The sequence below is a fragment of the Chlorocebus sabaeus genome, chromosome 18, assembly GCF_047675955.1.
Source record: "Chlorocebus sabaeus isolate Y175 chromosome 18, mChlSab1.0.hap1, whole genome shotgun sequence".
In the NCBI taxonomy this organism is placed as follows: Eukaryota; Metazoa; Chordata; class Mammalia; order Primates; family Cercopithecidae; genus Chlorocebus; species Chlorocebus sabaeus.
This window is the reverse complement of record NC_132921.1, coordinates 72797331-72817462: the sequence shown is the minus strand read 5'-3', so window position 1 is coordinate 72817462 and position 20132 is coordinate 72797331. Positions and strand designations below refer to the sequence as shown.

General features: G+C 42.9%; 1 protein-coding gene across 5 annotated transcripts in view; it reads right to left on the bottom strand.

Annotated features, from left to right (window-relative positions):
* The window catches only part of PIEZO2 (piezo type mechanosensitive ion channel component 2), a 468788-nt gene that overhangs the window by 363132 nt on the left and 85524 nt on the right, over window positions 1-20132 (bottom strand). For all 5 annotated transcript variants that reach the window (XM_007974699.3, XM_073006482.1, XM_007974697.3 and 2 more), the window contains exon 2: window positions 19982-20077. In XM_007974699.3, the coding sequence (XP_007972890.3) occupies window positions 19982-20077 (96 nt within the window). The remainder of the gene's footprint in view (window positions 1-19981; window positions 20078-20132) is intronic.

Below are 20132 nucleotides of genomic sequence, written 5' to 3'. Positions count from 1 at the left end.
CCAATTAAATGGGGTGAGTGGGAACGGTCCCAAAGTCCTTGAAATGGCACACTGAACTGTTTTCTACAAAACGGCTCCCTCTGGTGGAAGCAGAACTCTCTCTCTGGGTGAGACCAAGCACACAACCTGGAAACAGGGCATCCTCTGAAAACCGACAGTCCGCGGCAGGTGGGAGAACAGACGAACTCTAAAACCTGAACTATCAAATGGTTTGTCTTCAAATTAAAGTGTTCTCATCACTGCCCAAAAATTCTTAGAATAATCTGCCAGGAACCCTCAACAGTCATGTATTTAATACCTGCAAAATATGCGAAATTCAGAGTTCAGAGAAGCTGCTCTCCAGCTGCTAAGTAGCTGGGACCACATAATTCACAAGTTCCCCAAATTTAATCAAGAGCCCTAAGGATAAAGAGAAACAGCAATTAAACAGCGAGCTCAGAAGCTGTGAAAGTCTGTGCAGACTGAAGGAAAGAGTGACCTTCGCAGTTCAGCCCCGAGTTCATGAATAGACAAAGGCATGATTTCAAAGCAAAAACTGCCCAATAGAATCCATCCTGTGCTCCACACAGCCACTTTCATTGTTTGTATAGGTCAGTGGGTTTTTATACTAAATAGTTGGAACTGAAGGAAATCATGATGTTAGTCATTGTTTATTTTACCACATTATCTCTCCACATCTGTGGTCTTGTGTTTAGACTAAATTTTTTCATCATTTTTCTGTGATGTCAATTTGTATGGTTCTTCTTAATGTAAAAAAATACAAATTATTGTTGCTTAAAGACAACTTACAAAAATGTAAACGAATGTAAATGCTATACTAATTTGGAAAATTGAGTAAAACCCAACAAGGAATCTCCTTGTTGCTTCTTTATTGGCATCTCCAACAGAGTAACATCCATTCATTCAATATCTATATTACCACTTAGTGCAAAATGCAGTGGCACTGAAAACTCTCTCTAGGACTGAGCAGAAAGAGTGACCATGACTCTTCTCCATGACTACCATGTCCCAGGTATCTCTGTCTAGATGACCATCTTCTCTGAGCTCCTGGTTGGCTAGCGTCTTCTATCCATCACTTCTAGTTCAGATTACTTGCTGAAGTCCAAATCATCTCTCTGGTAAAGATGCTGCCTCTCAGCAGTGTTCTGGGGAGAGACAATATGGAGCACCTTCTAGTCATCTCCCCTAAGGATGATCAAAGATGCTTTCATTGAGGTCACACAAGGAAAAGCCTGCCTCTGCCAATGAAAGACACTAAGAAATCTGCCTGTAAAGATGACTTCCCAGAGGATGGACCCTGGATCTCAGCTCTAGCCCTCGTGCCCCCAGTCTCAGGAGGAGGGCTGCTATGGGGAGCCAGGAGCAGCCATCACAGCTCAGTCATGCAGGGTCAGATCCCACCCACGCAGGCCTGCAGGCTGGGGATGGCCATGTGCACGTCATACACACAGTCCTCTCTGACCCTTGTGTGGCCACATTTTAGATAGCTAGTGTGGGAAGAGGAAGTCTGACTACTTCATCAATCAAAACAGTGAACGAATAAACATCACCAGTGACCAGTCGGTTTCTCGAACAATGATGCCCTGAGATAATGCTTATCTGAGCTAGACTCGCTGAGGTGGGAGGCAGGGTGGAAAGCTGAGGTTAGAGAACAGGGTGACCTGTCCACAGATGTGTGGACTCTTTCCATCCTACATGTTACTGCATCTGAGGGCCTGAAAGGAGGCTACCATTAGAAAGGCAATCGTCATTGTCACCAGATAGGCATGCTTGGTCTCAGATTTTCTCAGATGCCATACACCTTTGGGGGGGGGGCAGGAAAAGAAATGCCAGAAATAAAATCCATAGCACATTAAGTAGACTGTAAAATGTCAATATGTAACTCAAGCTAATAAAATGACTCAGGGATGCTAACCAGCCTTCCAAGTTGAATTAAATTTATAGTTAAATGAGATACAGAAAATACTTCTTCAAAGAAGAATATGAGGATAATGATTAGTTTTATCAGTAATTTGGCTCTAAGGACAAAAATATATTATCCAAAACAATTGTTTGGCCATAGAAAGGAGGGATACTCCGGATACAAGTCTAACTGACTAACCATAATCTCAGCCTAATCAAATTTCTAGTACGTTTTGTTGTTAACATATGATGTCTGTATAAATGAACACTTGGTAGAGTAGATCAACTTTTGCATTAAATTGAAGACTGGAGTCTACAAATGCTTATCTTATGGAGCCCAAACTGAGCCAAGCAGATGGTGATTTGAAAAAAGAAGAAATATCTCCTCCTCCCTTTACACACACACACACAAACACACACAGAACATATATGTATTATGATTATTAGGGTTGCCAGATTAGAAGATAAAATACAGCACATGCATTTAAATTTCAACTTCAAATACAAATGAATAATTTAATATTTTGGTATAAATGTCCCACATATAAGTATGCTAAAAATTACTTGTGGTATGTCTGAAATTCAAATTTAACTGGCCCTACATACTGTGCTTTATCTGGCAATCATAACTACAACACAAACACATGTAATAATAGGTGTGTGTAGACTGTTACTACAGTAATTTTTATGTTAATTTTGGAGATTTTGTCTGTGTGTGCAGGAGAGAGGTTGAGAGAGCAAGAGAGAGGCAACAAATATGTCAGTAAAACAAGAACTGAGAGTAAGAAAACAATCATGAAATTCACTGGAAAAAAGTATCCTTATTCTCCCTAAACATATATACTTCCCAAAATACACAGAGAGCTTACAGATTTTTTTTTTTTTTTTTTTTTTTTTTTTTTTTTTTTTTTTTTTTTTTTGAGACCAAGTCTTGCTCTGTCGCCCAGGCTCATTGCAACCTCCACCTCCTGGGTTCAAGCAATTCTTCTGCCTCAGCCTCCTGAGTAGCTGGGACCACAGGCGCACACCACCACGCCTGGTTGATTTTTTTTTATTTTTAGTAGAGACAGAGGGATTCGTCATGTTTGCCAGGTTGGTCATGAACTCCTGACCTCAGGTGATCCACCTGCCTCGGCCTCCAAAAGTGCAGGGATTATAGGTTGAGCCACCGCGTCTGGCCGGTAATTTTAGAAATAATACTATTGTAAGTAAATCTTATCAGTATGTTAGTACTGACATTTTCCAAGATTTATGCTATTATTCCTTTCATGCATTTCAATAAGTAGGACACTTTAGAATCCAAAATTGAGATAAAAAATTTAAAGGAAAATTTTCTTTAGGTGTGTGTATACTAATATACTATATATACACACACACACTTATGTATATATATTCTACATACTATATATTTAAATAATACTACCTCACGATATTGTTGTATTATAACAAATAATGAAAGTAAAAAGTCTTTGTGAAATGTGAAAACAAATATTATTAATAATAATTTAAGCATTGAAAATAAAACACAAGTACAAGTTTCTTTCACACCCACTTCTTTGCACCTGTAAGGATAACACTCAACTAACAGAGTACGGCACTTTCAGATGGAGACCGACTCTTAAGTTTAAAGTTCCAGGACTTCTAAAAAACATTTCAGAAAAGTTACCACTAATTGTGAATGAAATACAGAGAACAGTTCATTGAAGAGGAAGTTGTAGCCATTTTATAGAGGCTTTCCTAGGGCATACTGTTTTCAAAGACAGAAATACATAACAACCTTAAAGAAATGTGTTGCAAACAATATGACAGCCATACTTTCCTTTTTCAAGCCTCTGTGTCACCACAAACCTAACCTTCACGTTCTCCTGTGAAATCTGTAAGTTGATTCTTGTTATTCATGGTTGTTATGTCTATAATGTTGTTATGAAGATAGAATTAGCAAACACTGAACCACTGCTCTTAGGGGAAATACAAGGTTAGGTTCCTGTGAGCCTCTGGTTACAACATCTTTGTCCACAGATCAATACATAATCTTGTTTTACGGGTATTTCTGTTTTAAAGAAAATGTATTGGCTGGGTGCAGTGGCTCATGCTTGTAATCCCAGCACTTTGGGAGGCCAAGGTGGGAGGACTGCTTGAGCCCAGGAGTTCAAGACCAGACCAGGCAACACAGTAAGACCTCATTTCTAAAATATTTTTTTAAAAGAAAACTTACTGGGGCCAGGTGCAGTGGCTTATGTCTGTAATCCCAGCACTTTGGGAGGCCGAGGTGGGCAGATCACGAGGTCAGGAGATGGAGACTATCCTGGCTAACACAGTGAAACTCCGTCTCTACTAAAAATGCAAAACAAATTAGCCAGGCGTGGTGGCATGTGCCTGTAGTACCAGGTACTCAGGTGACTGAGGCAGCAGAGTGGCATGAACCTGGGAAGCAGAGCTTGCATTGAGCCAAGATCGTGCTACTGCACTCCAGCCTGGGCAACAGAGCGAGATTCCGTCTCAAAAAACAAACAAAAAAGAAAACTTATTTGATGTATATTATTGTTTCATTAACATTGAACTTATGGCCAACAGGAAAATTATTCAAACCTGAACAAAGCCGATGTAACACATGTATTTTCTCCGTGAGACACATCACAGCCTTCCTGTGCTTGAGAACCCTAGATAGCACTTCAGCACCATGCATGGGTGCCATTTTAAACAGTGAAATCACACACACAAAATATAAAAAGTGTGGCACGGAACAGATGAACGGACGGACGCTTGTCTATGGTGTGGCATGAGAACTAAAGGAAGAGAGCAGAGTGTCACTTTGTGCCAGCTCAGCTGGGAACATGGGCGTCGGGGAACTCAAATTTTTTGCAGTCTGTGCATGTCCAAGAATGACCCTGTAAGCATTTTCAGTATTGATTTGGGGATTACAAATACATTTTAGCAGGGATGTGAATTCACAAATATAGAATCTGTAAATAATGAGGATTAACTATAGTTAGACTTCAGAATGTATTCTATACAACTAAACTTACACTTTAGGATCACCAACTAGACAGTCCATTTCTGGCTGAGAGGGGTTGCGTCTGGTTTCGCTTGCCGTTGTATGAGTCGGTCAATCCACACTCCATCTAGTCCCACCACTCACTGCTGTGCCATCTTTCTGCAATAGGTTGTCCCATGAATAAATGTACAGGACTTGCTCATTCAGATTCAGTTAGGGTGTTCCACAGAAGGTCAAAAATCAGCAAAACTCTGGACCACAAGTATTTAAAAATTCCCCAGGCAACTGTCCCCTAACCTCCTCCCCCATTCAACTGGCTGGTCCCCCATTTCCAAACACAAAGCCCAGCCCAGCCCAGCTTTCAGGAACCTGCCTTCCTATTCCCTGCTGCATGTACGTGGGCCTTCAAAAAGCCTTTGTGAAAGCACTAGCTGCTGAATATTTGATGAGCAACATATGGTTGAATGATAGAATCAGTGACTGCTATTCAAAGACAGATACAGCCCAATCAGCACCTTGTCACTGCTCTCAGCTCACTCCTGTGGGACAAGTGTTGGCTGAACTCTCGTTTTTATGAAAAAGTGGTCAGCACAGCCTGTATCCTTGATCATGGCCTTGTAATAACCTGGCTGTTGAATGAGCCTGGGGATAAATAAGTAATCAATCCTCGCCTACAGCACAGTCAGCTAACAAGTAATTGTGGAAGTGAGAGGGTGCAAGCGTCCACGCAGCTCCACGGCAGGTGCTCCTTTGTGCTGTGGCTCCGCGGGGTGCCGCTCAGGTCCTTCCAGTCTATGAGCCACTTTCTGGGCTCCCTCCATCTCTTGTTCTCCTAAGGGCCTGGCCTCTTTCTGACTCTCAGTACAGGATAAAGCAGTTAGGAATTATGTCGACCATTTAGTTCTGCACGGAATGGTCACGCCAAGGAGGCCAAGGCAGGCCAGGAATTGGACTTGACAGATACGATCTCCTGTGCAGTGCTCCAGAAGCCGGGCTCTAGAGAAGCCACACAAGAGGGCTGAGGAGGGTGGAAGAGGAAATGTACAAGGGCATCTATGGGGAGGCACAGCTTATCTTCAGGAAATTGTGTACTGCTCCAAAACTTGTCTTTGATATGCTCTCTCTTACTTTTTCCTGCAAGGCCACTGCTAGTCTACTCATGGGACTCCTTAATATTCAAGTTTATGCAACTCAGAATTACAGTATTAGGTTTTGCTAGCAAAACAAGGACCAGATTTCCACCTTCACTCATCCTCTCTGTGGGGGCCTGTGCAGGGCACACCTGTCCAGCCACAGTCAGGAGCCCCGTTTTCTGCACATGCCTCCCTGGGGTCCTCCTCCCACCACTGCTGCCCTTGCTCTCAGAGAATGGATGCAAACTTGTCAGAGCTGTTGGATGGTCAGCTAAGGCTGCGGAAACAGACACTGTGGTGGAGACTGGCAAGTGGATGATTCCCTGGGTGAGCATTCGGGAACAGCAGTGGGATGGGAGTGGGGAGCAAGGTTGGAACAGAGTAGGAGTCAGGGAGCAGCGCAGTGCAGCAGAGGCTCCTGCCTATCCCAAAGACGGCCCAGGGGAGTTGTCCTAGAGTAGGGCAAAGGGCAAGGGGACAGGGACTCCTCTCCTCCCTCCCCATCCCCCAAATTCCACTCTTGGAAATGAGAGCCACATCCACAACAAAGAGGAGGCAAAGCTTGGATAAGGCGGATCCTTTTAGCAGAAAACAGTTTCCAGAACAGACACAGCCATGAGCTTTCAGCCACCAACACGCCAGGCAATAGGGAGAATCGAAGCCTTGGTCCTAAGGAGGAGGGCGTGGGGGGAGTCTGGGGAGAGCACTGTACCAGCCACTACAATGGGAGTTAGGGCCTTTCTCCATAACAACCGGAGTATGGCTTTGTCAGGTGTCCCTGCATCCTAAAAGAGCAGTTTTCATTCCGCAGATACTATTAGACCCCAGAGAATGGGAATATAATGATGGCAACATTGATGTTTGAAGGTGACATTCCTTTGCACCCAAGTGCAAAGGGACCTGTAAGAGTTAATGGTTAGCCAGATTGCCAGGAAAGAGGAAAAAGAGGCCTCTTAAGGACGTGAAATCCACACACAATCCTGTACACACACATGCTCATGTACTCCAGGCCATCCTCCTGCATGGTCTGCGGCTCTGAAAGTGGTTCCAGGCCAACCCACCCAGTGCCACCTCCTAGAGCCAGGTGTAGACAGTAAAGAGCACAGCAGCAGCCACTGCCACCAACAGCATGTGACACCTCTTCAAGCCTGAAAGCCCCTGCTCCTGACTGCCCGAGGAGACCATCAGTACCTCTCCCCAGTACCCCTTAAGGGCACACAATATGGGCAAGCTACAATGCAGAAAATAAATTTAGGCAAAATTAAGTTTTCAAAAAATGGAGAAAGGGAAGAGGGAAAGAAGAAAGGACAAAATGGTTACCTGTAAGATTGAAAAGACCTGTCTTACAGTTACACGTGGCTCTGGTGCCAAGCGGACTGCCTGGCCCATTTCAGACACTCACTAATGCTTATTCAGTGACCAAAGGAAATGAATGCATACTTTGTACCAGTATTCTCAGTGTGTTTATTTGTCTTCCCTGCTTAATGCTGAAGAAATATACTAAAAGGCAGCTTAAAGTACAGTAATTGTCTCTCATATGTTGGAAGGCAAGTGCACAAACAGCCATAATCTCTACATTTATCTTCCCTCACTATTAATTTTATAGTAAGATACAGTGGAATGAGGGAAATGCTTATATAGATAACTGAATTATTTATATTAGAAGCTTTCACTCACTGAATCAATTTTTAAAACTGATAGTTTCAGGAATTACTCAGTAGCCTCTGTGTTTCTTAATTTCCTTATCTGTAAAACATAAATAATACTATACCCGTCTCATGGGTACAGAAGCATTAAATGAATTACTATGTAGAAAGCTTGGGACAGTTGCCTGGCATGCAGCTATCACTGTGTTTCCTGTTTATTATTCTTGTAATTAATAATCAGCACTTTTTGAAAGTTAAATGTAAGTTTTCATCTCAAAAGGCTATTTCCTATGAATCAACTCAAATTCAAGTAGGTCTGCTTAGGCAAAATGGCTACAGATGAAGTAAAGCTCAGATGCTCTAATAAATGATTCCATCAGAAACTAGTCTCATCCAGGCTTTGAAGCAAGTCAGCTTCAAAAAAACTGAAATAAATTGACTCAAAAAACACATAAACAAATCAGCTAGAGGTAAACACCTTTAAAGGGAAAATAACCCTAAGAAATCAAAGGAGGAGCTACGGTTTCCTCCTCTTGAGGGCTTTATCTGTCTCTTCAGCACATATCAGGCCTGATGAGTTCCTGTGAACGGCACTGCCAGCCCCTCAATGTTCTCTCCAGGACCAGTAACAAGCACTCAACATTCGAGGAAGCAGGAATCCGAGAATTCAAGTAACTTGCCCGAGAATGCAGTGAATACATGGCAGAGCCGGATTAATATTCTGGGGACCAAGCGCCTGTCTTCTTTACCTTTGTATGCCCAACTGCCGAGTACAAGGCCTGGTAGAGCAGGCACCAGGTAATGTTTGTCAAATGAGTAAATGAAAGAAGGATAACTTGAAGAGCTGATCAACAAACTGATACCAACTCAAGTGAACTAACTCAACTGTAACAACAGGGCAGCATTTAAATGAAAGATGATACGGTTTGGCCGCATCCCCACCCAAATCTCATCTTGAATTGCAGCTGTCATAATTTCCACATGTTGTGGGAGGGACCTGGTGGAAGATATAACTGAATCACCGGGATGGTATCCCCCATAAACATTCTCGTGGTAGTGAATAAGTCTCATGAGATCTGATGATTTTATAAGACATTTCCCCTTTTGCTTGGCTCTCCTTCTGTCTTGTCTGCCACTATAAGACGTGCCTTTCACCTTCCACCATGATTGTGAGGCCTCCCCAGCCACATGGAACTGTGAGTCCATTAAACCTCTTTTTCTTTATAAATTAACCAGTTTCAGGTATGTCTTTATCAGCAGCATGAAAACGGACTAATACAAAAGGTGAATGAAGTCATATTTTAGATAAAGTTTATCGTAGCCAAATAAAGCAAAAAGCTTGGGGCTTCTGAAATATTTCTTTAGTAATACATTACAACCTAGTGTTTCCTAAACTGAGAATTATGCTGCCTGAAACTCCCTCTGTCTGACTGAATAGTGCATGCCCAATATAAGGCAACAATGGAATATGACATCTGTACCATCCCAAAAAAGAACAACTAAAATAACCTAAAAGACCCACATTAGGGGCCAGGCGCGGTGGCTCAAGCCTGTAATCCCAGCACTTTGGGAGGCCGAGACGGGCGGATTACGAGGTCAGAAGATCGAGACCGTCCTGGCTAACACGGTGAAACCCCGTCTCTACTAAAACTACAAAAAAACTAGCCGGGCGAGGTGGCGGGCGCCTGTAGTCCCAGCTACTCGGGAGGCTGAGGCAGGAGAATGGCGTGAACCCGGGAGGCGGAGCTTGCAGTGAGCGGAGATCCGGCCACTGCACTCCAGCCCCGGCGACAGAGCGAGACTCTGTCTCAAAAAAAAAAAAAAAAAAAAAAGACCCACATTAATTATTTAAAAATTCAAGAAACAGGTATCTAACTTTTTTAGCATTCCTTTTGGTGGTGAGCTCATATTGATAATAAAACACCTAATAATTCACTCAATTAATATTTTCCTGTGTTTTGCCTTATTATGACATAGTAACACATAATAATAATAAGCCTAATGCTATAAGGACTGCTTTTAACCAAAGCCGATGCAATCAGCTTTAAGTATCTGCTACGATTTCCTTTCTGATGTCTAAACATGTCTTTACAAGTTACAGATCGCACTGCCTCTTCATGCAGGCTAATGGAGCATCGTTTTTCTTTTCTCAGGGGGCCATTAGTGATCTGGCAAAGTGTAAGCTGGGTCAGAGCCTCAGGATAAGGTGCTTTTGGTGTTTATTTTACACACACACACACACACGCACATACATGTGATTAAAGGATTAGTACAACTTCCTTTTAAAGTAGAACTCTTGTTCAGAGCAGAGTAGAATAAAATATGCTTTTCTATCTTCTTAGACATTGACAACAGGTTACAAAAGTTAACTCGATCTGCTAAAAATTTCACTTGGTTACAACTGTCACCAAAACACAATAAGCCCCTCTCCTTCCTACCCCTTTCTAATTCTGCCTCTCCAAATGTTGGAAAAGATCCCAAAAAACAAATATATATATATAATTAATAATAACTTTTGAGTGTAAATGCAAGGAAATATATCAGGGGAACTGCTACCTTGCTCAAAATAACACAGCAAAATTTACCAGGTTTAAAAAAAAAGAAAAAAACTCAAATGATATTTCAGAGACCTACTCCTTTCAAAACAAGGAGGAGAAAAACCTTCTCCACAAAAGCACATATTGAAAAAATACTTTGGGGGCAAGGCCCGAAAGGCTTGGCAGTGTGCAGTTGTGTTGTTATTCCCAGGGCCATTTTATGGCCCCAAAACACTGGGGCCACGATCTGTCTTTTGGTTGCTCCAGGGGAGCCAGTCATCACAACCCAACAGAAGAGACTTCCGAAAAACCCACACAGGCACCAGAAGTCCTTCCCTTTCATCTACCACTGGGGTTTTGTTCTCATCTACTACAGTGTTGACCAACCTTAAAGAGCCTTCAGACTGACAAAGGCTGTCAGACTGAGGATGGGTTCTTGGATAAGAAGACAACTTTGCTCTTAGAAATAATTAACACACCTTAGACAGCAACCATCACTTAGGGTGTGTGTGCGTGTGTGTGCGTGTGTGTGTGTGTGTAACATAAACATTTCATATACAAACTGATTAGATGATGATTCTTCTAAAATAGTCTGGCTGTAGGACGATAGCTGGTGTTGCCCGGGAAGTGTAGTCTTGTGATTTGGAACGTATTTCTTCTCAACTAGCCCCCAGTAAATAACTGATTCTCCCCAGAAAGACGTGGATATGACCTGTCTATCTACTCCAGTCTGCAAGAGCACATATTAACAAAGGGAACTTGTCGGCAGGACTAAACAAGTGAACAGGAAGAGTTTCCAGCACAGAGCAAATGTCACACTGTAGCTGGATGCGTGTCCCCTAGCTCAGACTATGGCCGCTCTACTGATGATATTAGAACTATCAATTGTGAGTAAATGGAAGGATGTTTCTGTAGTTCCTGTTGAAACCAACTGAAAAGGGCTCTGGACTTTGGACAATTTCAGAATCAAAAACTAGGGATTTATGATCTGGTGCATGACCAAAGGAAGCATCTATGCCAGCTTTGTGGGTAGGACCTCCATGGACACCTGGAAAGACCTGGTGAAGTGAAGCCACAAAAGAAGAGCACGAAGTAGACTGACCAAAATGTACCAGGTCTCACTGAGGCAGTTTCAATTTTTTAATAGGAGAAAAGAGCTTTAATATCAGTGCCTCCTTATGTGGTATTCCCAGTTTAAGGGATTTTTTATTCCAGTTAACTTCGTAATTTTTTTTTCATTTCAGAATGGAGGTTCTGCCTTTGCAATCAGTGGTTTTCTCTTCTCTAATACAATGAGTTAGTGTATAGAGGATACTTAGAACAGTACCTGGCACAAAGAAATGTGACATAAAAGTGGGTGCTTTGGATAAAGAACCTCTCCAGATTAATATCTGAATCTCTCGGCTGTCCCAAATGGATACTGCTTGACTTTTAGAGTCAAGATTCTAGGATGAATCCAGTGAGTTAACACTTCCTCAGGATGCTGCCTTCTCACCTGGGTATCTCATTTTATAACATATGAGATCACATACATTCCTCATGGAAAACTACATAGTTACTCCACGTGTATTCACCAGGCTGTTCTCATTTGAATAAACCTCCAGCCTCCACATTCATGATAAGGAGTCACCTTTGAACCCTTTGCTTTATACTTGTCTTCTTTTTTTTTTTTTTTTTTTAATTTGACAAGTCTAATTTAATCAGTTTAGAGAAATAACAGCATCACTGGAGTAAGTAGGTGGCTCTCTAAGATTGCTACATTGAACAAGTTACCACTCAATAAGATAAATAAAATCCAATGTGTTTGAGAGACTACTTGAATTAAGAGCAGTGTTTTTCTCCACCTTTTTATCCTCCACAAATCCAAATATAGTCTTTTGTGAAGAACAATCTTTCAATCAATATTTGGTGAAAGAAATAATTGGTCACACTTAATATGACATATTTTCTATGTAACATACACATATGTCATCAATCTGCACCAATGCATATTAAAACATCTCCCTTAAGCATACTCAAATTATCTCTCCAGACCCTCGTTCCTTGAGCCTGGTGATATGTCAGCCAACAAGCATTTATTAAGTGACCAGGTTTCCCTCTTCCCTTGCAAATCTGCTGGAGCTTTAGCTCTGTCAAGGGCATGAGTCAGAACAACACAGTGGCTAAGAGTGTGGCTCACCCACGCAGCACCTGGGTGTCCTGTGGCTTGCTATGAACCCACCTGGAACTCAGTCTTTATCTGTGACATGAGGATTATTGATCATAGTAACAGCTCCCTTAAAAGTTTGTTGTGAAGATTAAATTAATAAATGCATGTAAATAGCTATACGAACTTAGTAGAGAGGGCTACTGGCTCTTTATTGATCAATCAATTAACCTAAGTATTATGTAACTAAAAATCGAACATACCAGCTGTATCTTGGAGTAGTACACCAAAAAAACCTTGGAAATTACATATTTCTTTACTAATATTTAGAGAGCACTAGTAAAATCCTCTAGTAAAGACTGGCTATAGTCACACAAATGAGAATAAGATTTCTAAGTCTAGCTCACTCTGACATTCAAAGTAGTAAGTTGTGCTTCAAAATAATAATAACAGCCCACTTAAAAATTTATTAGAGGCTGGGTGTGGTGGCTCATGCCTGTAATCCCAGCACTTGGGAGGCTGAGGCGGGCGGATCGCGAGGTCAGGAGATCGAGACCATCCTGCCTAACACGGTGAAACCCTGTCTCTACTAAAAATTTAAAAAAAATTAACCGGGCGTGGTGGCGGGTACCTGTAGTCCCAGTTACTCGGGGCGCTGAGGCAGGAGAATGGCGTGAATACGGGAGGCAGAGCTTGCAGTGAGCCAAGATCGAGCCACTGTACTCCAGCCTGGGTGATGGAGTGAGACGTTGTCTCAAAAAAAAAAAAAAAAAAAAAAAAAACAAATTATTAGAGACAGGGTTTTGCAACATTGCCAAGACTGGCCTCCTGGGATCAAGGGATCTTCCCACCTTAGCCTCCCAAGCAGCTGGGACTACACACAGGTGCCACTTTGCCCAGCATGTTAGCCAATATTTACTGAGCACTTATTGTGGCCTTCTTCCACATTGCATGTTTTAATCCAAACAAAATACACTCTTCTACCATATTGACCAGTATGTGGCACTCACTATGTCATAATTTATAAGGAACCTGTAATACATTGGGTTAAAAAACTTAATACCTCGGGCTGGGCATGGTGGCTCACACCTGTAATCCCAGCACTTGGAAGGCCAAGGTGGGTTAGGAGTTTGAACTCCTGAGGTAAGGAGTTCAAGACCAGCCTGAGAAATGTGGTGAAATCCCGTCTCTACCAAAAAAAAAAAAAAAAAAACCTGCAAAAATTAGCCAGGGGTGGTGGTGCGCCCCTGTGCTCCCAGCTACTTGGGAGGCTGAAGCGGGAGAATTGCTTGAACCTGGGAGGTGGAGGCTGCAGTGAGACGAGATCGCACCACTGCACTCCAGCCTGGGCGACAGAGTGAGACCCTGTCTCAAAACAAACAAACAAAAACCTTAATACCTCATTAGTTGGCAATTCTTGGGCGACCTGACCTGACGTTAATTATACATTAGTTAACAAATTTAATGCAGGACAGTCTCAATCCTAATGCAAAGCACAGTTTGTGAAGAGCAAGAAAATGTGCATCTCCTTCCCTACAGTATTACATACGCAAATCAAATGCCCATCTTTGTAAGTGAAAGCATAAAACATTTTTAAGAGTCTTGATTTCTTTAATTACTCATGATCCTGCAATCCTAATTAAATCTAAAAGCCAAATCCCATGGCTTATGACACCCCAAGCTTCTGTCTCCAGAGGACTGCTGCATGCAATAACTATTCTCTGATGTTTGCTATTATGAAGATTGACATAAGCATAGGACTAGAGTTAGGTTCATACATACATCTAAAATTCTAGACACTGGAAATAACATTCATTCATTCTACAAATATGTACTGAACGCCTGCTATATATACATCAAGCAGCCTTTGGGCCAAAAAGCATATCCTTGCCATCTTGATGTTTATGTACTAGAAGGGACAGACACTCTACATAAATGTATTAACATAAAACCCTGACTTGGTTGACAGTGAGATGCTCCTAAAAGGCTGAGGAACAACGGTTTCCTGCCAAACACTCCCTCATTCTCCAGTGAATACTGTGAAAAAGAACATTTATTTTCAACTTGTAGCCCCCACCCTGTGGAGATACGAAATAATCAATGTTGGGGAACTTGAGAGTTAGACACGGTTGAGAGAATGCCAAGTCCAGGGAGAGGAGCATGGATGAGATGATCCTGGAGTTTGGGGGACTTGCTAGACAGATGAGGAACTCCTGCCTGAGAAACCGGAGGGCAGGAGCTCTGGGGACTGCTTAGAATTTCACTGAGGGGCGGCCGGGCGCGGTGGCTCAGGCCTGTAATCCCAGCACTTTGGGAGGCCGAGGCGGGTGGGTCACGAGGTCAGGAGATCAAGACCATCCTGGCTAACACAGTGAAACCCCGTCTCTACTAAAAATACAACAAATTAGCCGGGTGAGGTGGCGGGCGCCTGTAGTCCCAGCTACTGGGGAGGCTGAGGCAGGAGAATGGCGTGAACCTGGGAGGCGGAGCTTGCAGTGAGCCAACATCATGCCACTGCACTCCAGCCTGGGCGACAGAGCGGGACTCTGTCTCAAAAAAAAAAAAACTTCATCAAGGGGCAGGGGCAGGGCCCCACAGAGGAGGTTTGCGGGAAGAATCAAGGGAGGAAACAGAAGAGCTGAGTGGCAGGGTCTGCAAGTCCAGCTCTTGCTATGGATTTGTCACACAAATAATTTTGGAAAGGTATAAATACCGAGAAAAATAAAACCTGCTCATAACATGAAAAAAAATGTGGGACGAGGGTATATCAGCTTTAGTTAAGGGGGTGAAGGAAGAGGGTTTGAAGGAGGGACATCTAAGATAAACCTGAATTCTGGGAAGAGACCATCATTCAAAATCTGGGGAAGGGGATTCCAGGCAAAGGGAGCTGTGACAGCACAGAGGTGCCAGTTCAAACCAGGGTGAATTCCACAACTAATAACAGTGACTATTTGTGTAGTAATTTTATATTTTGTTTTAAATTATATCTGTTAAATTATGTCCCCACAAAGCCTAATAACCCTGAGGGATTTGGGTCTCCAGTTGCAGTGGGGGAAAACTTGACCAAAGGAATGACACCCAGGCCCAGGTTAAGTCCGTTGCAGGCTGGACCTTGGAGCCGCGCTGGGCCTGGGCTGCAGCCTCTGGCAGAGTGTGTGCACCCTTCCCTGTGTGTACGCCCTTTGTTGGGTGTGATGGCCACTTCTCTATCAAGGTCCCACCACCTCTATGCTGACTCCTCTGCCCTCAAGTTCCATCAGGGAAAAAGGTCCCTGCTTCAAAGACCTTCCAAGATCTGGTTCCCCAGCAACCGAGGCTGAGATGGATTCCTAGGGCAGGAGGATTATGGGGCAGTTCCCTTGCAGGGATACCTGGCAGGGAGTGAGGAAACCCAGACCCCACAGAGGGAGAGATCCCATTGTCTCTCTTGCAATGGGGCTCTTGCAGTGGGGGCCTCAGCTGCTGGGATGCTCTGGAGCTGCCACAGCCCTTTGGAAACTTTCCAGCTTTGAGGACTCAGCACCCTGTGTTGAGTGGTCATTGGCTCCAGGCTGCCCCGGACAGGGAGGAGAAGTCTGTGTAAAGCAGCTCCCTTCAGCCACCACCAATTCCCAGGGAGGGATTTTGCTGAGAGTGGTCAAGGAAACACCTCCCAGCTGCTGGGAATGGAAGCTCAGTCCTGAAAGGGAATTTCCAACTCACTCCATAGCGTCCACCGCACACAGCTCTTTAGAAGAGATTCTCACAGAGAGAAGAGCCTCGAGAGGAAGTCAGTGTGGGTGGAACTAAGTTTTTAGAAATCTAGGCTCTTCGAATTCTTGATTTGCTATTTCAGAACTTCAAGTGTGTGATTATCTTAATCGGTAAGGCCGCAACCAGAAATCAGGAATCACTTTAAGCATTTTGAAAAGAGAACGTTAAATAGAGAGGGTTGGTTACTGAAGGGGATGGAAGAGCCAGGAAGCCAAAAGGAATGTTGAAGCAATTGGAACATCATCAGCGAGGCAGGAAGGCTGTGGGGAGCCAGGCAGGGGCATGAGCTCAAGAACGAGGGCCATCCAGGAGCCGCTAGACCCTCAGGCGAAGGTCCAGAAATGGCTCTAGGTACAATCAGGCCTTGCCTGGGCCTCTTCACGGTCAGCTGTGTCCATTAGCCTTTCCAGGTGTCCATGGAGGACCCACCCACAAACCTAGGATAGACGCTTCCTCCAGTCATGCACCAGATCATAAAACCTTAGTTTTTTATTCCGAAATTGTCCAGAGCCCTTTTCAGTTGGTTTCAGCAGGAAGAACGATCAGACGGTCCATAAATCCATCCGTGAGTCACCAGGAATATTCTGTGCATTGAATGAAGAATGAAGGGAGAGGACATTGGATAAGTGACGGGTACTTAACTGATGACTAGCTTGGGATGGTCACAGCTGATGGACACAGCTGACAGTGAAGAGGCCCAGGCCAGGCCTGGTTGCACAAAGTGCCATTTCTGGACCTTCTCCTGAGGGTCTAGCGGCTCCTGGATGGCCCTCGTTCTTGAGCTCTGCTCATGCTGCCCCCGGCTTCCCCCAGCCTTCCTGCCTAGCCAGTGTTGCGGTTGCTTCAACATTCCTTTCGGCTTCCTGAATCTTCCGTCCCCTTCAGTAACCAACCCTTTCTGTTTAATGTTCTGTTTTTAAAATGCTTAGAGTGATTCCTGATTTCTAGTTGGGGCCTTACCTACTGAGATAATTACACACGTCAAGATCTGAAACAGCAAATCAAGAATTCTAAAAGCCCAGATGACTAAAAACAGGAAGTCATTTAGTCGAATCCCTGTCTTTTGGTAATTCCCTTCACAACAGTATTGTAAAGTGATTTTCTGGCTCTCTGTTAACTCTTCACTGCTTTAAATTGGAAACAATAGCTTGGATTTGTAGGGAGGTGGATTTCAGGTTGATTCAAGACAGAACTGTCTAATAATACTATAGACTTCCCAGGGCCACAGATGGCTCCCTGGCACCACTAGTATCTAAGAAGAAACCAAGCAACCAGTCAACATGGCTACTGTAGAATATTCCACCGCTGGTTGCTGCAATATGCTTGATAACTCCTAAAAGCTGTTCCAACTTTAAAATTCCATGATTCTGTAAGTTGCAGCCCTCACTAATCAGATAATACCCACCAGTTAAGTGTACTGAGCCTACAAGCATTTTTAAAAACAAAATTATTTCACATTTTGTCATATAACTAACTGCTGATCCTCATCTTTCTTCTACAGCACAGTAGTACATAAGGCTTCGCAACAAATCGTCAGCTTAAACATAGGCACGGGAAAGCATGTAATAATACTCCGATATTCTTTGTCCTGTTGATGGTACTGAGAGCAAAACAGTGGACAACCCTGGTCTACAGAACAGTGGAGAGACTGGAATTTCATGTTTAAGACAGGGCCTTGCACCGCCAGTAATGCCTAACCAGTGTGTCTAATCTTTTGACTTCCCTGGCCACACTGGAAGAAGAAGAATTGTCTTGGGCCACACATAACATACACTAACACTAATGATAGCTGATGAGAAAAAAAAAAAAGTCCTCGCATAAATCTCATATTGTTTTAAGAAACTTTGGAAATTTGTGTTGGGCCACATTCAAAACTGTCCGGGCCACAGGTTGGACAATGTTGGTCTAACACAAGATGCCTCAAAACACAGATTTCAGAAACGCGTGGATTCTGAGTCCTACGTGTTCAGAAAAAAGTAAGATATCCTTGCTTGGAGTCCCTCTGCAGGTACATAAACAAACACATAAATGAGGTTATGTTGAAGATCAGTCATGGTTCTTGGTGCTAAACTGGAGAAAGAGGAAAATAAGTCATCCGAATGCTGCTTTCAGTACTGACTGGAAGGATGTATGTGGACTTCCCTTTCCAACTCTTTCTTTCCTCCTCTCTTACCATGAGCAGCACCAGCAGACACCTGGGTACCCATTGGTGCTTTGTTTGTGCACTGACCTTGTAACATTTTGTTACTTCATGATACTTCTTTATGCAGAGAGAATTAAGTTTTTTCCTTCAGATTTTATGTGTCACCTATGATGTCCCTGATAGTGTCAGTCCCTGGCACATCTGAGCATGAACTGATGTCCACAAGCCATCAACTGTTTGGCATGTCTGACATTGCTGCATATTCACAGCTGGTTAGTTTGGGAAAAAGAAAAAGTCAGGGGTCGTCACAGAAGTTTGTAGGGGGAAATCCCAGTTACTCGATTTCCAAATAAAACAATAAAGGGCCACACTGATGTAAAAGCGATAGATAACTTAATTGGATATATAAAGATAGTAATTTTTAAAGCACTTTATTGTGAATGCACACACCTTCTTTCTTTGAAAAAGGAGCTCCAAACCGTAGAAGAGTAGTTGCCTGTATGCTATAATCTTGTTTCTCAGGCCAGAAACTATTCTGTTTATGCTAATTCCTTTAGGAATGAGGCTGTGGCGACAGGGGTCCCATTAACAATGTATTTTTGTTTTATAAGGATTTGCACAAACTCACATTTCTCTACCCTTTATATACATTGTGTATTAAGGATTTTGGTGACTTAGAATTTCTGTTATTTAGAGACAGGAAAATCAACATGCCATCTGCAGTCATAACGACTACGATGGATGATCATAATATGCCTTATGAAGTTCACAGAGAATGAGGGTGAATGGGAAAGTCACAGTCATTATTTGTTGTTCTGTGCACACCGCGGTCTTTACTTCTTTTTCTAAAGAGTTCATCACTAACAAGGAAATTACCAATGACCTTTCCCACACCACTCCATAGATGGGGTCAAACAACTTCCTTTTCCTTTCATGTAAACATACGGCCACGGCACCCACCTAAGACATTTGGCACAGGCTGTACTTCTCATCATGGTAGTACTTTGAAAAAAACATTTATTACATTAACTCAGTGTGGTTTAATTTTAATACTTGTGACAGAACTTCAAGTTGAAAAATTCACAAACCAGAGCATGTTTCCTAATTAGAGCCTCAGAAATTAGAGTCAGTACTCTATATTCTACGCCTGCAGGTTCTTATAGAGTTATACCAGAATGAGAGCCAAACACTTGAGGAACTACACCTCCAAATCAAATTATCCTCTTTCATTATGTTATTGAGACATATTTAAGAAACCTTAACTAATGTACGAAGTTATGGCTGGGACCCAGCTTCCAACCCCATTCTCCTGTAAGTGGCTCAGAAATGTCAAATACTGCTCTGCCTCTTCTAATTGCCACCACATTCTCCCCACAACCCAAAAGACAAATGCATGTACCAATGCTGTCATGAGATTTGTCTGATTTTATTGACAATACTTTGAGTTAGCGTTAACTAGCCAAAACATTCCAGTGATACTGCCATGCTTACTATGAAGCCCTAATAGGGAATTTATTAGCTGTGTAAGTGGCAAACATGCATCACAAACAACTTCTGTAGAGCTCTACTTGTGTAGTTGCTAAAATGTTTGACACCCACTCCATGCCATACTGGCCCTGCTGCAGAGATAACATCTGTGCCGTTGGATAAAGACCATCCCAAGGAGCCCAGCAAAATACATTCAGACTGTGTAACTCTGTGTTATAGAAGAACAAAATTCTCTTACCTTGCATTGTCGTTTTGGTTGGTTCTGAGAACAGAGGAATGAGCAAGAGGTAGATAAGGTAGACAAAGGAGAGCCCATTGTATCGGAATGCACATGCTGTGGGAGGGAAGAGAGAAGAGAGTGAGAAGGTCATTAACAAAGGCAGGTTGAC